Source organism: Etheostoma cragini, chromosome 2, assembly GCF_013103735.1.
Source record: "Etheostoma cragini isolate CJK2018 chromosome 2, CSU_Ecrag_1.0, whole genome shotgun sequence".
Lineage (NCBI taxonomy): Eukaryota > Metazoa > Chordata > Actinopteri > Perciformes > Percidae > Etheostoma > Etheostoma cragini.
Window position 1 is genome coordinate 24902482 of NC_048408.1, and position 16660 is coordinate 24919141.

General features: G+C 40.4%; 1 protein-coding gene across 1 annotated transcript in view; it reads left to right on the top strand.

Annotated features, from left to right (window-relative positions):
- Positions 1-16660, top strand: part of myo15ab (myosin XVAb) — a 50782-nt gene that overhangs the window by 8161 nt on the left and 25961 nt on the right. Inside the window, exons 5-34 of the mRNA XM_034883841.1 lie at positions 3-122; positions 234-551; positions 822-1019; positions 1238-1470; positions 2224-2617; positions 2867-2949; positions 3442-3505; positions 3619-3728; positions 4435-4509; positions 4717-4807; positions 5008-5013; positions 5110-5213; positions 5353-5416; positions 5721-5834; positions 7112-7273; positions 7478-7591; positions 7700-7758; positions 8078-8201; positions 8314-8409; positions 9090-9221; positions 9703-9828; positions 10613-10690; positions 11074-11213; positions 11961-12006; positions 12111-12235; positions 13047-13164; positions 13286-13461; positions 15068-15152; positions 15250-15282; positions 16558-16639. Coding sequence (XP_034739732.1) covers positions 3-122; positions 234-551; positions 822-1019; positions 1238-1470; positions 2224-2617; positions 2867-2949; positions 3442-3505; positions 3619-3728; positions 4435-4509; positions 4717-4807; positions 5008-5013; positions 5110-5213; positions 5353-5416; positions 5721-5834; positions 7112-7273; positions 7478-7591; positions 7700-7758; positions 8078-8201; positions 8314-8409; positions 9090-9221; positions 9703-9828; positions 10613-10690; positions 11074-11213; positions 11961-12006; positions 12111-12235; positions 13047-13164; positions 13286-13461; positions 15068-15152; positions 15250-15282; positions 16558-16639 — 3670 coding nt within the window. The remainder of the gene's footprint in view (positions 1-2; positions 123-233; positions 552-821; positions 1020-1237; positions 1471-2223; positions 2618-2866; positions 2950-3441; positions 3506-3618; positions 3729-4434; positions 4510-4716; positions 4808-5007; positions 5014-5109; positions 5214-5352; positions 5417-5720; positions 5835-7111; positions 7274-7477; positions 7592-7699; positions 7759-8077; positions 8202-8313; positions 8410-9089; positions 9222-9702; positions 9829-10612; positions 10691-11073; positions 11214-11960; positions 12007-12110; positions 12236-13046; positions 13165-13285; positions 13462-15067; positions 15153-15249; positions 15283-16557; positions 16640-16660) is intronic.

A 16660-nucleotide genomic window follows, 5' to 3' on the forward strand; every position in this document is an offset into this window, starting at 1 on the left:
AGGACCCACGTATCCCCCAAAAGCCCATGTCTCCTAACCTTTCCAGAGCTCTTCAAAACCAGAATGTCAAGACTGCTTCATATACTCTTCCTGATGGCACCATTATAGACCCGAGGCAGCAGGTAACCCATGCCTGTTGTTGTATTCCTTTCTTCTCTCTCCCTAATATTGCTAACAATAAATTAGTTAAAGCTAAGGATATTTTTCTCGCTCTGCTGTCTCTGCTCATTCAGCAAGCCATTTCCCCAAACCTGGCTAAGGCCCTGAGCAACCCAGCTCTGCGTGCAGCCTCCTATTCCCTCCCAGATGGTACCATTGTGATTGACCCTAAGAAACCGAAGTCCCCAAACCTTACAGCAGCACTTCAAAACCCTTACCTGAAAAGTGCAGCTTACACCCTGCCCGATGGTACTATCATTATTGATCCACGGAAACCTCTCTCTCCAAACCTCTCCAGCGCACTTCAAAATTCTGCTCTGCGGGACGCCTCCTTCACACTACCGAAAGGGGTTCAGGACCCAAATACACCCATGTCACCAAACTTGGCTAAGGTTAGATATGGGTTTAGACGGTATGGTTTTGTATGTTTCCCCTTTTTACATCCTACCTATTACTTTTTGTCTATGGATCTATTGGTTTTTCCTCCCTTCTCATCTAAATAGTAGGACTATGGATGGAAAATTGAAATAGTTTCCACAAATTAAATAATAATTGGTAAATAAATATACTAAGCTCTAATTCTACTGACATTTACTGACTGAATTGCATTTCTTTAACCTCTCAGGCTAACCTTAACTAAAACCAGCCATTGTAATACTTAGGCCCTCAGTAACCCAGCCTTGAAAGGAGCTACATACACCCTCCCAGATGGAACAATTATCGTTGACCCAAGGAAACCAAAGAGCCCCAACCTGACAGCCGCCCTGCAGAATCCCTATTTAAAGGGTGTGTCCTACACCCTGCCTGATGGAACCATCATCATTGACCCACGGAAACCAGCTAGCCCTGACCTGTCTAAAGTATGTACCTGTTAATGATTTATTTAACCTTGCTTTAGCAATTGCTTGTTTTATTGGCTTTTTATTCACTAACCTTGTCCCTGTGTTGGTTTGAAAATCCAGTATATTATTTTAGACATCACAGACCTTTGAATTCTACAATTTGACAACAATAATTTGCACAATGTAGTGAATTGTGATTTTAACGTTGAATAACTATCTGGTGTTTTGCTCTTTAGGCTCTAATGAATGAGAACCTTCGTAGTGCATCATATCGGCTCCCTGATGGTACCCTTGTTATCCCTGGCCAGAAGCCCAACCTCTCAGCTGCTCTGAGGCAAAACCGGGCCCTTCGGTCTTCAGATCTCTATAATCTAGGAGAAAACTCTGTTCTATCAGGGGCGCCCAGACCCACCCCTCCCAACCTTGCCTCTGCGCTGCGGAATGAGGAACTCCGTGGTGTCAATTTCAGGTAGGGAACTACACTATAAATGAAAACTAGGACAGAGAATGACTTAACATGCTTGCCCAAAAAGCTTCAAACTAGGCATTCACTTTTTACTAGTGGAGAATGAAATGCTAGCCCTTTTCGATCAAAAATGTCTAGGAACAAGAGGAACTTAACCCACAAACTAAACTACCTGTAGGAACTAAAAAGTCAAAGAATGCTGCTATTGGCATCTGAAGAACTGTGAAGATTAGGCCAGTACATCTAGGAATCTTTTTGTGTTAACTTACTTTTCTCTTATTTAACTTGTTGGAACAACAAAGTCTAATGCTTTAACATTAGTTAACATCTATAAATGTGCGCCCTTCATCCTAATATCAATGCTAGAGTTTTAACAGTCCTTGTTTTATGAATGACGCAGCATCCAAGTGGTACACAAGGTTCCATGGAGTTTCTTTTTGAGCAACATTCAACGTTGCAAACCCCACCCAGAAAGTATCTCAATCATCATAAAGTACTTTGTCCAAACCAGGGAGTTTTTTTACACAATGAACCATTGTACCAGAACAAAATTTTGTCCTTGATTTCTACAGTTGAAACGTGGATATCCTCAAAAGTTTCTTAGTCCCCGGAGAAAGTTCCTGTGGTAGAAACCTTAGACGTAAAAAAGCCATGTGAATTGCCATTTATATCACAATGACATAATTCAACAAAAGCTACTTCAAGGTCATATTTTTGTCCATTCTTAATTGACGGGAACCATTCCTTGTTCTACAGGCTGCCGGATGGCTCTGTCCTCACACGTCAGTTCCACAACCCAAGGCTGTCTGAAGCCGTCCAAAACCAGCAGCTTCGCTATGCCTCATACACGTTGCCAACAGGCCTGCAGGGGGAGGATAATCGATATGCTGTGATTCCTCCCTATGGACCACGCTCAGGACACTGGGCCAGGAATGCCCGAGGAGGAGGGGAAAGAGGGGAAGACGTTTGGGCAGCTGAGAGGGTTTTACCACATGGGACGGTCCAGAATCTGTCAAAGTGGGCCATGTACAGAGAAGATGGGGTGTTAGAAGGATATTCACCCACAGTTCAACTTGTGGACGAACAGCCTCAGGACACAAACTGGACTCCTGACAGACATAGAGTACCTGGTCAAAGCTGGTATGACAAGGTAGCTAAATTAAAAAAAAATATCTATTATGTGTCCTTAAAGGCAGCATTTGCCTATTTTTTAAAATAAGTTTTTAACAACAGTTGATGGACTTTGTGTGTGTGTGTGTGTGTGTGTGTGTGTGTGTGTGTGTGTGTGTGTGTGTGTGTGTGTGTGTGTGTGTGTGTGTGTGTGTGTGTGTGTGTGTGTGTGTGTGTGTGTGTGTGTGTGTGTGTGTGTGTGTGTGTGTGTGTGTGTGTGTGTGTCCAGATCTACTCTATCCTAAGCATGCCCACAACAGGCCACAGGGTTAAACGCTGGGCGGAAGGAATGGAGGACATGACACAACTTCCGTAAGCAGAATCTATTATTAACAAACAGCCTCGCAGTCATTCATTTTACACACTTCAACGTAGAGCAGCACAATTAATATCAATGCATATTCTTTCAGTTTCTTGAATCATCTATTTACAGCGTATGTGTGTGTATTTGTAGTTGTGTTCCAGTGTGCCTGTAGGCTTTGAAAATCTTTCAAAACATTTGTGGAAAGAAATCCCTAGCATTAAGTATTTTTTATTAAAATGCAACACCCAAATTGAACTCTTCACATTTTGAGGAATCCTCTGCATTAGATTTTTGTGTCTTTTCTACAGCAGTTTAAAGATGTTATTACACAATCATTTCCTGACATGCTGCAATGTTAAAATTCTCTCTGATGTCTTGACATCTTGAATGTCATTGAAAAGTAATCAATATTGGATGTTGAAGTGAGTGTGGGGATCCTGCTGCACTGTGACAATATGCGCTCTACGTGTGTGTTTCATTTTTTCTGTGTTTAATTTCAGTGAACTGAATGAGACCACAGTTCTGATGAACCTGAAGAAGCGCTTTGACCAGGAACTTGTTTATGTAAGCTTCATTTCTAAAATGCAAATTAGACAACTAGTCTCATCAAATACCATGGACACATACTCATCCGCTCTCATTCTTGTCCTTTTCCACTCTCTATTTCTTCCACACAGACCTACATAGGCAGCATCCTTGTGTCTGTGAATCCCTACAAGTTGCTCAACATTTATGGCACAGACATGGTGCTTCAGTATGGGGGCCGCGGCCTGAGTGACAACCCTCCGTAAGACCTTGGAGTGTGTGTGTGTGTGTGTGTGTGTGTATGTGTGTGTGTGTGTGTGTTGGACCTGGGCATATAGCCTTTGAACTTGAACTCAAGCAAGGACGTTTGTCTGGTTTGTCTGTCCATGTGTTGGTAAGCAAGAATTCTCAACATGTGATTGCACTCTATCTCTAAAAAATCTGATAGAAAGTAAAAACAAGTGATTTGTACCTAAATATTTTCACAATTTTTTCAGTTAAATTAAAATATGGCACATCTATCAACGATTGCCTACTAGTATTTCACTAGTAAGTACTAGTGTAATTTAAGACAAGTCCCAGTCCAAATGCAGATCAAGATTTCCTAGTAATGTTCTCTCAGTATAATCCCACAATGTACCAACAATTACCCACAAAATTCTTAAACCTTTACCTGTAACTTTTGAGTCTATGTGTTCCTTCACTGTTGAACTACATCTGTCTACATGTGTCTTAAGCCATGTTCCGAGATACAATATGATAGTCAATAGAGGTGAAGAGGTGTGAAGAGCCTCCAAATACACTGCTGTTGGTTGGTTGCCAATGGAGAGTTTGGTTATAGATTTCACTACCACTTCACATTACAAAGACACACACACACACACACACACACACACACACACACACACACACACACACACACACACACACACAAAACCAATTTTTCATTACAATATGTTTTGTTGCAGTCATCTTTTTGCCATTGCTAATCGCTCATATACCACCATGATGGATGCCAAAAAGGACCAATGCATTGTGATCAGGTATGAAGCTGTTACTGTTGCAGACATTTTGAACTTACTCTTCATTTTAACTAGCAGCACTTTAAAAAAAACTTAAACTAAAATGGTTTTGTGAATATTCTATTTGATTTTTTTTGTATGACTGTGTCCACACTGTGTTACATCCTTTTAATGAACAAGAAGAAAAAGAAGTGCTGTAAAATACCTCAACCGTTTCTGTTATTACAGCGGAGAAAGCGGGTCAGGGAAGACTGAAGCTACTAAACTGATTCTCCGTTACCTGACAGCCATACATCACAAGTGCAACGTCACACAACAGGTATGTGTATACATATTTATATATATATATATATATATATATATATATATATATATATATATATATATATATATATACACACAATATATTATGTAGCTATTGGTAGATGAATGCTAAAAAACACAGGCGATGTGGTAATTTCAGCTAATGCTGCTTTCCTTTCTAATCTTCTCTCTTTTTCTCTACCGCCCCCCATTCAGATAGAGGTAAAGTAGTCGTGCCCTCGCTTGTTATTCATATGACAACCACCATCCCTTTTGAATGTAGCTTTGGTAACATTTTAGTTTGTGGTGATTGGTCAGATCCTGGAGGCCACGCCCCTGTTGGAGTCTTTTGGGAATGCCAAAACAGTGCGGAATGACAACTCTTCACGGTTTGGCAAATACACGCAGATCTTCATGGAGGAGTGAGTAGTAACCTCAGTAGTGACCTTCTGCTAGGGCTGTGACAAAGAAGATCTGTGCACATTACACATGCATGACCTGTGACTTACTGTGTGCGTGTGCGTGAGCGTGCGTGCGTTTACCGGCATGTGTCATTTAAAGGGGTGTAATCAGCGGTGCCATAACGTCTCAGTACCTGCTGGAGAAGTCCCGCATTGTCTTTCAGGTGAAACACACACACAAACACACATATACATACACACACACAAACACATTAGGTCAGGTGGAGTCCTCTTACCAGTGAGTAATTGTGAGAAAGAGGAGATTGATTAGGAAGACAGCATGAGGTGTTGAACATGTTGCACTCTATCATTACACAGCCCACTTTGTCATTCATCTATCCAACCATCTGACGCAAATCTAAATTGTGGAGCATTTCTTGATATGTATGCAAATACATGTCAACAGGATTGATTTATGTGTTTCATGTGTGTGCATGTGTTTGCATGTGTGTGCGTGTTCATTCACAGGCCAAATCGGAGAGAAACTATCACATCTTCTACGAGATGTTGGCAGGTCTTCCTCCTCATGAGAAGCGCTCACTGTATCTGCAGGAAGCTGAGACTTACTACTATCTCAATCAGGTGCTCAGAGAAATATGAAATTCAACCTGTCTACACACACACACACACACACACACACGCACAGCACAGCACAGCACAGCACAGCACAGATGAGTGGTCACTGTAATCATTTTCATAGTCACATGAAAGCAAATGAGATGTCAAATTTCTGAAAATGTCACATTTATTCTACAAAGTGATTGACATAACGCTGCCATAGCAAAATACGGACTAAGGTTTATTTGCAGTTTGGGTTCTTTGTATCAGAGATAAACAGTATTGATCAATTAATGTAATTTGCGGATTTATTTGCACCGTGTGTATCGGGTAGTAAGGCTTTATGATTTTGCGATTTTTTAAATTGCTCGTTAGCTGTGGTTGCGACCCCTCAAACAAACCAGTGTCTACTTGTAACCCCTTGTCATATGTTGCATATGTATGAGTAATGAGTAACCATTTGAGTAATTCTAAGATTTATGGGAAAAATACATATAGTTATATGTGTGCATAGCTCTAAGAATGGTAATGTTTGTTGGTCAGTTGGTTGATCCAGACTGAAATACAACTACGAAATAACAACTATTACAGTAAAGAGTTGACCATGAAGTTTTTTAATGTTTGACGACGAATTGTACTAATTTTGATCCTTATGCGTTAGCACGCTAAATAATGAAGGTGTTCATGCTAAATATCTGCACATTAGCATTGCCATGAGCATGTTAGTGTACTGATGCCATTTTGCTCACAGACCAATATTCAGTTTAACCAATCAATCAATTCAGGTTTAAGTTATTTCTCTGATACTGTATGCCTGTCCTTGCACACTTTGTTGCCATCATTGAACTGAGTTTGTCCTCTTTGTACCACTTGCTAAGATGTGATGAAACACAAAGCAAGACTTTGCTTATGCCAATGCTTTTTAACGATCCTTGACTAATTATATTCTTATTGGTGGTGGTGACTACTACAGACACACGTGGCTTATTCTTTTAAATAGTAATGTAACACCAGGCTGAAAAGTAATGTTTCACTGCCCACTGTGGTTGATAGTTTGGTCAGAAGCTTGCTTCACACCAACAGTACCCACACCCAGCGGTGATGTCACAGTGTACTGACACACCCTGACTTCCACATTACTGCATTGAGGTGAGAAGTTGAATCCCCGAAGGTCTGCAAAAACAAGACTTTCAGCTGCTGATAAGTTGCTCCTTAATTTGAGCTGTGATTAAATGGGCTCAAGGTAACGGTGTATGTATGGATTTATGTGTGTGTGTGTGTGTGTGTGTACATGAGTGCAGGGAGGGGATTGTACCATAGAGGGAAAAGATGACGGGGAGGACTTCAGACGTCTGCTGAGTGCCATGGACATTCTGTGTTTCACTCCAGAGGAGCTAAACTGCATCTACAGACTGCTGTCCTCCATCCTTCATCTGGGGAACGTCTACTTCCAGCCACACCAGGTCTCTCTGTCACACACAGACACACACACGCACACACACACACTCACACACACACAGGCACACACACACACAAACACACACACACACAGACACAAATAGGTAATCTAAATGCATTTTCAGTTTCACGGTTGAATGAGATTTTTGATGTTGATAGATGACAGTAATAATTAACGTGTGGCCCCGTGTGGGCGCGGGTCCCTGCAGGCTGAGGGTCAGGAGGTTGCCTCGGTGGTGAGTGCGCAGGAGATCAGGGTTGTAGCTGAGCTGCTGCAGGTCTCACCTGAAGGCCTGCAGAAGTCTGTCACCTTCAAACAGACAGTAAGTGAAACACAAGTTGAATAAACAAGCACACACATAGATATGGTTAAATATATTGTAACAAGTAAAGAGATGTCGGCGGATAACAGATGCATTTGATCCCCCCAGGATACAGTAAGGGAGAAGATCTTTACTCCACTCACAGTAGAGAGTGCTGTGGATGCCAGGTGAGGGAGTATGAATATAGAATCTTGATAAATTAAATACTTTCCCCCTACTTGTGCATGGAATAACCTGAAATTAAAGCAAATCTGACAGGAGTGTTTGAGGATTTTTAATGTCCTCGTTTAAAAAAAAAAAAATATCATTCCAGGAGACTACTGAGAAGGAGTGAAGAGTCTTTGATATTCTGTTCCCATGTTTGGTAGAGGCATGTGAGGACAAAGGACGTCAGGGCTGGGGGAAAGATTTTTCAGATGTCCTCTGTTTCCATAGGAACCGGGTTTTCTGTTTCCATAGAAACCTTATTGTATGTGTGTTTCATAGAGATGCCGTTGCCAAGATCCTGTACTCGCTGCTGTTTAGTTGGCTGACAGAGCGCATCAACGGACGGGTCTACCCTCGCAACGAAGCCCTCTCCATCTCCATATTGGACATATATGGATTTGAGGTCAAACTAAAAAATTATCTCGCTCAATAATGTTACAGTGCTGACGTGTCTGATCTGACCTGTATCAACATAACTCCCCCATTTCCCAATGTCTCCTCTCTTTACCCACCAGGAGCTACAGGTGAACAGTTTTGAGCAGCTGTGCATCAACTACGCCAATGAAACGTTGCAGTTCTTCTTTAACAGGGTCATCTTCCAGGAGGAGCAGGTCAGGGAATCTACAAGTTAACATTTTTATTCTCATAATTGCCAGTGATTTGCGTTTAAAAAGACATCTAGGTTGAAACCAGTCTAAGTATGGTTGAAAAGTCAAAATATGAAAGAAAATCACATAGGACAACAAGGTATAATCATGGGACAGGTCCAGGTGGCACATTGCAATATAGTCTTTCAGTTAAGTAATTGGGTTACAGTCAGCTTTCTACAGTTTCCTGTTTTCTCTGTGATTTCTCTGTTTCTCTATATATATACAAGAATGTAAGAGGTGGGGGATTAGAGAAACCTTATTTCCCCAGATGGATTTATCCTGTGGGAAGCCGGTTTCTTGGCCACATATATGCGTAATAATAATTTTTGAAATGGGATGAAAGGAATGATCGTCACACGTAGCGATGCATCCTTAAATTCAAAACAATGTTTTTTCAAAGTCTGACTAAAACTGACTAATATTTGCCTCTACAAGAGGACTATCAGTGAAAACTAGACACATTTAAGATGTAAAGAAAAGCTTTCAGAAAAGCTCTCATACACCCACAAGCTCATTAAATTTCACACACTATAGTGGACACAGCAATACTTCAGCTGAAGTCAAACCTTGAAACAACCAAAAGTGGAGTTAGAAGAGTTTTACATACACCAACCTAATGACCTCTTGTGCTATGTGAGCAGGAGGAGTACATGCGGGAACAGATCATGTGGCAGCAACAGCCCTTCAGCCACAACCAGGCCTGTCTGGACCTCATCGCTGCAAGGCCTCATGGGATACTGCGCATACTGGACGACCAGTGTGGCTTCCCTCAGGTACATCCACACTCGTTGAACTAAACTCTTCATCTCCTCAACCAACAAAACGTTATAATAAACACAGCTTATATTGAAAGTGATTTGGAAATATGATTAATTAATACAAACAGTACTCAATTAAAACTCCTGTGGTGAGCATTGGTACTTCTAATGAAGTTAGGTTAGATTGCAAGAAACTTTTGAAATCATTATTTAGATGTATTTTGAAAAAAGACAACAGCTAACAATAAATCATGTTTCAAATATTCATACCTTTGTTTTGAAAAGAAACTGAGTTCAACATCTCACTTATTAAATAGCAGACTAAGGTGTATTGCAATCCAGTTCTGATCAATACAGAGAGTGGAATAAGAACACAATGTTACAGGAGAAATTGACTGAGGCAATCTGCTGAACACACACAGGCAACATGTGTTTGTGCTGTAGAGATTTAGTTTTCATGGCTCACCAACCATTAACAGTCTCCATTCATCACTAGGCAACAGACCACACCTTCCTTCAGAAGTGCCACTATCACCATGGAAACAACCCGCTATATGCCAGGCCAAAGATGCCACTGCCAGAGTTCACCCTGAAACACTATGCTGGGAAAGTCACGTACCAGGTACACGTTTTTATTTGTAACTATTTAAGACGTTTCACAAAAGAAAAGGAAAAGCGAACGCCAACACAGCATGATAATTAAAGTAGGCTTTACATTTCTCTTGTCCTAATGTCCACTAAATTGCTTCGACTTGTAAACGTGTTGCGCACATAGATTCCAATCCCCAAAAGCCAATCTACCTCTGATAGTTCTACATTTGTTTAATTGATTCTCATTGGATAGACCTTGTTAAAGAGTCTTTCCATTGCATGCCCTCATTCGGACATAGTAACCGTTTACTCACAACTCTAGCAGAAACCGGAAAAAACGGAATGCCGCTTCACACAGTGAATTGTGTAAGTTGCAAATGCCTACGCTCTCTGGCAGGCCAACCACTGCTGGGTTACGGAAAACGGTCACTAACTGTGTGCTGACTTGTGATTTTTCCCGGGAATGTCAACACAGACCCAAAGTTCATACTCTTTGGTAATACTGCAAATGCAAGGGCTTCATCATATTTAATTATTTGATGATTATTTAAAAGATACAATGGACAGTCATTGACTCACTTATTGAGTCCCAGAACTGGAAGCTAGCCCCAGAACTAGCTCCATAGCTCAATAGCTCAATAGCTGAATAGTATCAAGAGGCCTCAGGCAGGCAAATCCACATAAGTTAACTAATTTGTGATTATTACTCTAAATTGTATTCCTTTGATTGATGAGCTCAGGCCTGTTACATGTTTGTTCGTCCACTGTTAAATTCCTGGTTTCTGCTAACACTTTTCTTATTATTTGTGGGGCAGGTGCACAAATTCTTGGATAAGAACTTTGACACAGTCCGCCAGGATGTTTTAGACCTCTTCATCCAGAGCAAGAACAGGGTGAGATCTTTAAATTCACTTTTTCTTCTTTATACCACAAGATCTTTAATTAAATTTAAAATATCATGATTGTTACTCAACATCTTGTATTGTGATGGTGTGGCACAATACAATTGCGTGTTTTGACTTGTGCTTTTCACTTTTCTGTTAAGAAATACCTAACAACCTATTTAGTAATTATTGTTTTGAGTTAGGAATACATGTTATTTGACATAAAGTGACTAAACACTTTATTCTTTCACCTGTTTTAAACTCATCATACACCACATATTACATAACAGGATATTCAGGATTAACTGTTCACGCTTACATTTGTCTGTTGTCTGTCTGTGTGTGTGTGTGTATGTGTCTGTGTGTGTGTGTGTGTGTGTCTGTGTGTACAGATGGTATCCAGCTTCTTCTTAAAGCACTCAGAGTCTGGGTCTCAGCAGCGGCGCAGCAGCGCGGCTCGTCGTTATCAAGCCAACACGGTTAGCGCAAAGTTTCAGAGCAGCCTGCAGGAGCTGCTGGAGAAGATGGAAAGGTTTGAGTAAAACATTTAACCTTTAGGACAATGTGGAAACCTCTCACACATTTTTATAACATTAGGGGAAAATGGTAAATTTGTGTTCCATACCGCTGCCTATTTTCCACTGAGTGGTATTATAATTGCCTTCCTCCAGCTAATTTGAGTGTCCAAATTGTTAGTGTAAAATGTCTGCACTCTGTTGTGCCTTTATACATTCTTACATTAATATTAGTTAATGTATGTTTTGCTCCTAAAAAGGTAGACATGTACAGTAAGTGTTAAAAATGTACTGCGAGGCTCTGTAAGATGTAAAGAGCGTGTATAATTAGGGGACTAAAGAATGAGTGAAAGATGCAGTGTTATGAGGATTATGGCCTTGTGCCTAAATAGACAACGAGGACTTACTGTAACAACATGTTGTGCCTTTATGCACCAATAGACTAAAATGATTAGAGATCACATCTGGCAATCTCATAAGCCTACAATGTCAGATTTTGTAGGAGCCATTTATCTCGGAAAGATACATTTTATTTGCTTAATTTGAGCTGAGTCATGGTTCTTATAGATTTAAAAAACAGAGGCTTCTGGAGATCTTTCAGTCTGAACTGTAAAAAAACAAAAGCCATGCCATGCTCTATTTCTGACTTAGTTGGTTTTCTCTTATTTGGAAAGTTGACTTCCTTGCGCTGGACTAATGTACGAAGCCTTTATCAAATCATACATTCATTTATCCATCCGTTCGTTCTCATCTATTTGTGACAGGTGTAACCCTTATTTTGTGCGATGCATCAAGCCAAACCATCATAAGGTATATTTGCAAGTTGGATAATGTGTACAGGTTTGCAGTGGGTTTGTTTTGCATTTTGATTGAGCTGTAACATACAGCTTATGTGTATTTTTATGTATTTGTAGGAGCCAGGAGTGTTTGACATGGAGCTGGTTAACACTCAACTACATTACTCTGGCATCATGGAGACCATCCATATCAGGAAGGAGGGTTATCCAATCAGACTGCACTTTCACAGCTTCCTGAAAAGGTTGGTTACTTACCAATATTCACCTTAAGTCTATTTGAGGAGAAATTTAAGCTCTAGTTGAATCATGTAAGCTCAAATATAATACAAACTATCTCAGCCTCCTGTTCACATTTCTTTTCTGTAAAGAATAGTTTATTCTCTTCTTACAACTCACAAACCTTCAGCTTGTCAATAATTCTTTTTCTAGCAAGAGTAGGCTACAATTCAGACACCAATTTCTTTATACTGAAATAACCATCTGGCACTTGCTAGCTCCCGCAGTAGGAAATCCAATCCTATCCAACTTTATTTATTAAGCACATTTAAAACAATCAGGTTGACCAAAGTGCTGAACATTGACATGATTTAGGACGGATTATAAACACACGAGTAACAAAAAAACACTTTCAAGCAGGTTTAAAGGCCAATGAATAAAAGTGAGTTTTAAGCGTGATTTAAAAATGTGAAGGCTGGGGGCCAGTCTGACATGCAGAATAAAGTAACCGAAACCAATTTATGTCACAGCACCTCTGACCACAGGCTGCCAAAGTACTCTGACTTACAGTGTTAACGGAAAAACTGTTCCATTCACAGCCCATTAGTTTCACACTAAAACTACTAAATACAAACAAAGAGCTAATTAGTAAAACTCATAATACCCAGATTCCCAATTAGCCTCACACTAGGTCTCTCAGATTCACAGCCAATAAGTTTGACATGCACACAGAGTTTAGACTCATGTTGCAGCTGTGGATTTTGCCAGTCCTTGTTCGCATTGACTCCAGACTTTATATTGGAGTGTCATTTTAGATGTGTGTGTGGGCATGTACAGGTATAAAGCTCTGCTCTGCATGAAGGATCCTCCACCTGCAGACGGAGAAAACTGTGTCAACATGCTCCACAAGCTCGCTCTGGTCAAGAGCGGCTCGTATCAGCTGGGAGTCAGTAAGGTGAGCTCTCTAAGTAACATACACATATACAAAATAAGGTTGAATGACTCAAACTAATGAAATAAATACTGTGATACTGATATGTGTGTGTGTGTGTTTGTGTGTGTGGTGTGTGTGTTAGATTTTCCTGAAAGAGGAGCTGTATCAGCTGTTGGAGGGGAAACGTGACCGTGTGCTGAACATCGCTGCCGAGACACTGCAGAGATACACCCGCTCATGTCTTGTCCGAAAGAACTTTGCCAAGTTAAGACAGAATGCGACCCTGTTGAAAGCTCGCTGCAAAGGCTACCTGGCCAGGTAATGTTCACCTGAGGTCAGCTTTAACTAAAGTGGCAAACATCTTAGCTAGAGAAAGATTTGGTTAGCCATGTTTATTTATTTGACTAGCATTGCCACTCACAAACTGGGAATCATCTGTTTTTAAACACGTACATGTGTAAAATTAGAAAGAAATCTTCCTGGAACCAAGAGCTCGGGGTGAAAACCAATTGGATCATCACCTTATTCCTCGGAGTTGACTCTTTGGAGCTTTAAAATCAGAAAATGTTTTAAAAGTCGAAAGTATCTCTATTAATCTCCCAAAAGAGAAATTTTGGACACTGAGTAACATTACTGCAACAGTTACAAAAGACACATAACAACAAGCACAGGGTTAAAACAATTGATAGACAAATTTACAGTAAACGTATGGGCTATGTGCAAATTGCAGATTACAAATTACCATTTTCTGTACTACAATAAGATAAACGCCATCCTTCCTACATTTTTCTGTTCACCCATACATGCCTTACAACCACTCTATCCTACTTCTGTATGCAGTCATTCATTCAATCCTCCATTCATATCCATGCATACATTTTGTATAAACAAAATTCATAGTCTTATGGTCATCGCTGTTCATTAATGAGCTTAACTGCGAGAGGAACAAATGAGTGCTTATACCTGTTAAATTTGTACAGAGGAACCCTGTACCTCTTTCCTAAGTTCAACAGCTCAAACTGTGAAAACAAAACGTGAGATTTATCCGACAGAATAGTCTTAGCCTGCCTGATTGCTGATTGTTGTTACAATAAGTACACTTATTGTGAGGGTGGGGTTAAGAGCCGTTTTCAGTTGGTGAGGGTAGAGGTTTAAACAGTTTGTGCCCAGGGTGAGAGGGTTACAAACTTTCCTGCCCGCCTCAACTTCCTGAAGGTATGCAAGTCCCGGAGAGTCGGTAGATTGCAGCCAATCACCTTCTCAGCAGAGCGGATGATACGCTGTACTGTGCCCTTGTCCTTTGCAGTGGCAGCAGCGTAACAGATGGTGGTGGAGCAGGTTTTTTTTAATAGTAACACACTGTCCTGCTTGAGTCTAGAGTTTCAGTCTTGACCTTGGCAATTTAGGGTTTAGTATTTGTTTTCAGAGAGCCTAACAGATAAAAGCTTATCACAGACAACCTGCTTCTTTTGTCCTTCATGTGAGGAGACAGGGTCAGTAGAATCAGGACATGCTCATCCATCAAAGGTGATACAATTCTCACTCACTGGTAATCTGCCAAAACCTGGAGACTTGATGCAAATTTGCATTTTATTGGAATGTATAAAAATTACTTGTTTAATGAGGACGATAAAATGGCAATAAACGCAAGGTCAAACCTTTTGAATCTGTAATGATGCTTCAGAGATTGCTGGTCACACTTTGATGAATTTGGAATCACGCACTGAGACTATAACTAACTATAAGTGGGATTAACACACATCTTGTCTCATCAATTGTTCGGTCTGCTCTAATTGCAGTGATAGACGTTACGATAAAATGTTGGGCTAAGTCCTTGAACGTCTTTCATTTGTTTATTTATTTTTCTTTACTTTCTATCTGTATGAACAATCCATCTTCTATTGTCAATGCTTTCCCTGAACAGAAAAAGGTTTGCTCTGAGGAGGAAGTACCTCATCAGACTCCGCTCTGCTGTGCTTCTCATCGCCAACTGCCAGCGGTACATGAGGGTATGCTCACCGTGTCATTTGCAGTATTTGTGATGGAAAAATGAATTTAAAAAAAGAACAAGTGTGTGAAGTGTGGTACTGTTGTCTTTTTTGTCAGACAGTGGTGCAGCCTGCAAGGAAGGCAGAGGAGGTGAGTGAGCGTGTGAAAAAAGTGAAAGAGTCTGAGAGGGAGGAGAGTCACAAAAACATACAGTACCTGCCAACTTTTCAAAAAACCTTGGAGTTAGATTTTGTTGGGGGTGACCAAAATTATGTGGTGCACGTGGCCACGCAAGTTGATGGTTCAGATATTGCAGAATTGGAATTAATTTGATTTTATACCCACGTTGTACTCTGCATTCTGGTGTTTTTTTGGGGAGGCCCAGAGCCATTGATAGGGGCAGCCTATTGGAGATGGACAATATTTGTTACATTCTGTGAAGCAAACATATATGAAAGTCGACCCCCAGGAAATTGTGGATTAAGTAGATGTGATTTCCTGCATTCTAGTGGATTTGTGGTAGTCTGCTAAAGATGTGCAATACCTGAACTTATTCTGATTCATGATGGCCATTATGACTTGCTGGGCCTTCTAGATTTGAGCTGAACATTCAACCAGAATACTATTGTTGTGCATATATGCCTATGTACCATAAGAAAGCCCTTATTCATAGACCAGTATTTAAGATTTGCTCAGATAGGTTGATTGATATTTTTATAGAATGGTAATAAACTAATTCTTAAATGAAACCTATCCTATGTTGTAAATAATTTCATTCTTAAAAGCACATCATGATTTATGTTCAGCCAAAAACGACACAAGATTAGGGACATTATTCTTCATTGAAAGCCTCCCACCACATGGTCCATGTGAGTAAATAAACAACGCTATGAGCTGATGTTTTGAGCACTCGGTATACCATGAGGCTAAAAAGGTGCTCTCCTGCTGCTTGTTAAGACACCTGAGTTTACATTTACCACACTAAATCATGTTCACACGCACAAACACAAACAAATCAAAACAAATACAAAAAAAACTAAACAAATTTCTTCAAGATTTAAAGTTTATGAGAGTGAGTACTCAATTGGAAGACATCTAATTGTTACATATTAGCCTCCTCTTAGATTCTCATCAGACTTCTCAAGGTAGTTTCTCCCTTTGTCTTTCTCAGTATCTCTTCTTCTAGCGCTAACTTTGGGGTGCAGCATACAGTATATGTTTGCAGCGCATAGGGTTCAGTGGTGCTTACCTGTGTTATCTACCGTCGGGGAGTTTGAAAAGGAACAAACAAGTCTTGGATGTGTGGCGTGAGTGCGTGTGAAAACAGGCAAAACCATGTGTCACGCAGTGAAAGCAAAGATGAAGATGTTGCATCAGCGTGTAATATAAAGTCTTTGTAAATGTGTGTATTTGAAATGTGTGTAGGATCGTATCAACAGAGAAGTGGTAAATGTAACAACGCTGCCCATACCTGCAGACCTGGCAGTTTTGCTACAGGCAGCCTCAGGTGTGCACACACACACACACA